General features: G+C 43.2%; 1 protein-coding gene across 1 annotated transcript; it reads right to left on the bottom strand.

Annotated features, from left to right (window-relative positions):
* Window positions 1-1,849: 1,849 nt before the first annotated feature.
* Window positions 1,850-2,966, bottom strand: LOC133034218 (uncharacterized). Its single transcript, XM_061109263.1, has 2 exons — window positions 2,894-2,966; window positions 1,850-2,808 (listed from the first exon to the last, which is right to left on the bottom strand). The coding sequence occupies exons 1-2, from the start codon at window positions 2,964-2,966 to the stop codon at window positions 1,850-1,852; spliced, it is 1,032 nt and encodes a 343-aa protein (XP_060965246.1).
* Window positions 2,967-3,288: the final 322 nt, after the last annotated feature.

Raw genomic sequence — 3,288 nt, 5'->3', positions numbered from 1 at the left:
TATAATTACCCAAACTGAGTCGTGTTGCTTGGTTGTTCGGGGTAGTCCAGTCACAAAATCCATGGCTATATCTTCCCACATCCATTCAGGGATTTCCAGGGGTTGCAACATCCCTGCTGGTCTCTGATGTTCAGCCTTAACTTGTTGACATGTGAGGCATCTAGCTACAAATTCAGCTAAATCCTTCTTCATCCCTGGCCACCAATACAAGGTTTTTAAGTCATTGTACATTTTGGTTGACCCTGGATGCATTGAGTAGGGTGTAGTGTGTGCTTCCATCATGATCTTTCTTTTAAACTCTATATCGTTGGCTACACACACTCTTCCCTTATACCTCAACATGCTGTCTGTACCTTCGGAGAAATCTTCTGCCTCCTTCTCTGGCAGGCCTGCTCTTTTCTTCTGTAAGAACTCATCAACAATCCGTGCATCTTTTAGTTCTTGTAGTAGCAAAGGCGTTGAGACAATGGTTAGGTTAGCTAGTTTTGGAGTAAGGATCTCTATACCACTTCTTTGGAGTTCTTGTTGTAGTGGCCTTTCTATTTGTGCCAGTATTGCCAAGCTGGCATAACTGCGTCTACTTAGCGCGTCTGCTACCACGTTGGCCTTCCCCCGGTGGTAGTGCATTTCACAATCATAGTCCTTAACAAGCTCTAGCCATCGCCTCTGCCTCATGTTGAGTTCCTTTTGCGTAAAGAAGTACTTCAGGCTCTTGTGGTCGGTATAAATTTCACATTTCTCCCCGTAGAGATAGTGCCTCCATATTTTTAGCGCAAAACCTTCTGCTGCCAACTCCAGATCGTGTGTTGGGTACCTTTGTTCATACTCCTTAAGTTGTCTTGAGGCATACGCTACTACTTTGTCATTTTGCATCAACACGCATCCCAAACCTTGTTTCGATGCATCGCAGTACACCACAAACTTATCCTTGTTATTGGGAACACATAATACAGGGGTTGTTATTAGATTGTCCTTAAGTGTTTGGAAGCTACCCTCCCACTTTTCTGACCAGACAAATTTCTGCATCTTTCGAGTCAAGTTGGTTAGAGGAGTTGCGATCTTGGAAAATCCTTCAACAAAGCGTCTATAGTAACCAGCTAGACCCAAGAAGCTTCTTACTTCACTTGCAGTCTTAGGTGTTGGCCAGCTCTTGATCGCTTCGATCTTTGTAGGATCAACCTCGACTCCATCTTTGGAAACTATATGGCCTAGGAAGGCCACCTTCTCTAACTAGAATTCACATTTCTTGAATTTGGCATATAGTTGGTTCTCCTTAAGTCGGTTTAGAGTCATCCTCAGGTGTTCCTTATGTTCCTCCATAGTTTTGGAGTAGATAAGAATGTCATCAATGAATACAACAACAAACTTATCTAGGTACTCCTTGAACACCCTATTCATCATATCCATGAAGGCTGCTGGGGAATTAGTTAGTCCGAAAGACATTACCAAAAACTCATAGTGTCCATATCGTGTTTTGAATGCTCTCTTGGGTATGTCTTCCTTCCGGACCTTCAGCTGGTGATACCCAGATCTTAGATCTATCTTTGAGAACACAGTCGAGCCTTGCAATTGATCAAAGAGATCGTCAATCCTTGGCAGAGGGTACTTATTCTTGATGGTCATCTTGTTGAGCTCACGGTAGTCCATGCACATCCTCATACTTCCATCTTTCTTCTTGACGAAGAGTACCGGCGCACCCCAAGGTGAGTTACTCGGTCTGATGAACCCTTTGTCTAAGAGCTCCTGTAGTTGTATTTTAAGCTTTTTTAACTCATTAGGTGCCATTCTGTATGGAGCCTTTGAAATTGGATTAGTCCCTCGGGCTAATTCAATGATGAACTCCACCTCTCTATCTGGAGGTAGTCCCGGTAGATCTTCTGGAAAGATCTTCTGGAAAGACCTCTGGAAATTCACAGACTATGTGCACATTCTCCACATTTAGTTGTGTCTCTATTGCTCGATCCACTACGCTGACCAAGAATGCCAGACACCCCGCCTTCATTAGCTGACTAGCTTTTAGGGAAGAGATTAATGGAGTCCTAAGGGCCAGCTTGTCGCCCTTGAAAATAAACCGATCCCCAGCCTTTGTTTCAAAAACGACCAGTTTCTTTCGGCAATTGATTATCGCGCCGTGACTAGATAGCCAATCCATCCTAAGTATAACATCATATTCCTTAATTTCCAGCTCTATTAGGTTGCCCATGAGTTCTTTGCTTTTGATTATGATAGGTACCTCTCGCATTCTTCTTGTTGATAGCATGGTTTCTCCCGAGGGTAATTCCGTCACAATACCACATCTAAGTAGGTCACATGGCTTATCTATACTATCAATTATCCTAGTAGCTATATAAGAATGAGTAGCTCCAAAATCAAAGAGAACATTACAAGGCAATCCGTAAATAGAAACCTGACCTGAGACAACAGTGTTGCTTGTGGCCGCTTCTCCTCTGGTGAGAGCAAACACTCGAGCTTGAGCGACTTGGTTCTCCTTCTTTTGTCCCTTTGGGCAATTTTTCTTCAAATGGCGTGGCTGCCCACAATTGTAGCACACCCCTGACTTCATCTTACACTCCCCAAGATGTTTCCTATTGCATGTGCGGCAAATTGGGAATTCGACATAGGACCTTTTTACCCCATTGTTGTTATTTTGGACCACTGTTTTCCCCTTTTTATCACGATCATTACTGTGATTTCCCTCGTGTTTTCTCTTATTCTCTTGATTTTCTCCATTGTTTCTTCGGGCTTCCCACTTAGCAGCATTCTCCTTCTTTATATCATTTTCAAGCAACTCAACTTCAAAAGCTTTTTCTAACACCTCAGCATAAAACTGTGTTGGTCCCCACCATAATTTTCACATCTTTTTTTAATCATGGGGTTCATCCCCTTCAAGAACCTTTTAACCCGAAGGGCCTCGGTTGGTACGATCTCTTGTGCAAACTTTGCCAGACGATCAAATTGCCTAGCATACTTCGTGACAGTGAGATTATTCTACCTCAGATTCATAAACTCATCTTCTTTTGCAGCCAGTATGGCAGTACTGTAGTACTTCCTGTTGAACACATCAACAAAGTCCAACCAGGTCATAGTTGTTATGTTGCGACTCTGTCTTACTACTTCCCACCAGATCCGTGCATCCTTTTTAAGTAGGCTGGCAGCACAGGATACTCTTTCCCTATCATTGAGGTCCATATATTCCAATATGGACTCCACTGAGCGCAACCATTCCTCAGCTTCAAGTGAGTCCGAGCTCCCATTGAATATTGGTGGTTGTTGTTTCCTGAATCGCTC

Source organism: Cannabis sativa, chromosome 2 (assembly GCF_029168945.1).
Source record: "Cannabis sativa cultivar Pink pepper isolate KNU-18-1 chromosome 2, ASM2916894v1, whole genome shotgun sequence".
Lineage (NCBI taxonomy): Eukaryota > Viridiplantae > Streptophyta > Magnoliopsida > Rosales > Cannabaceae > Cannabis > Cannabis sativa.
Note: the sequence above shows the minus strand (reverse complement) of the source record. Positions and strands in the feature narration are given on the sequence as shown.

What these genes read in the sequence shown, in the direction of transcription:
- LOC133034218 (XM_061109263.1), bottom strand. Translation starts at nt 2,966, where the DNA reads ATGCTAGGCAATTTGATCGTCTGGCAAAGTTTGCACAAGAGATCGTAC. An exon ending in GAGGCCCTTCGGGTTAAAAG is followed by an intron (nt 2,809 to 2,893) that starts GTTCTTGAAGGG and finishes CTGAGGTGTTAG; the next exon opens with AAAAAGCTTTTGAAGTTGAG.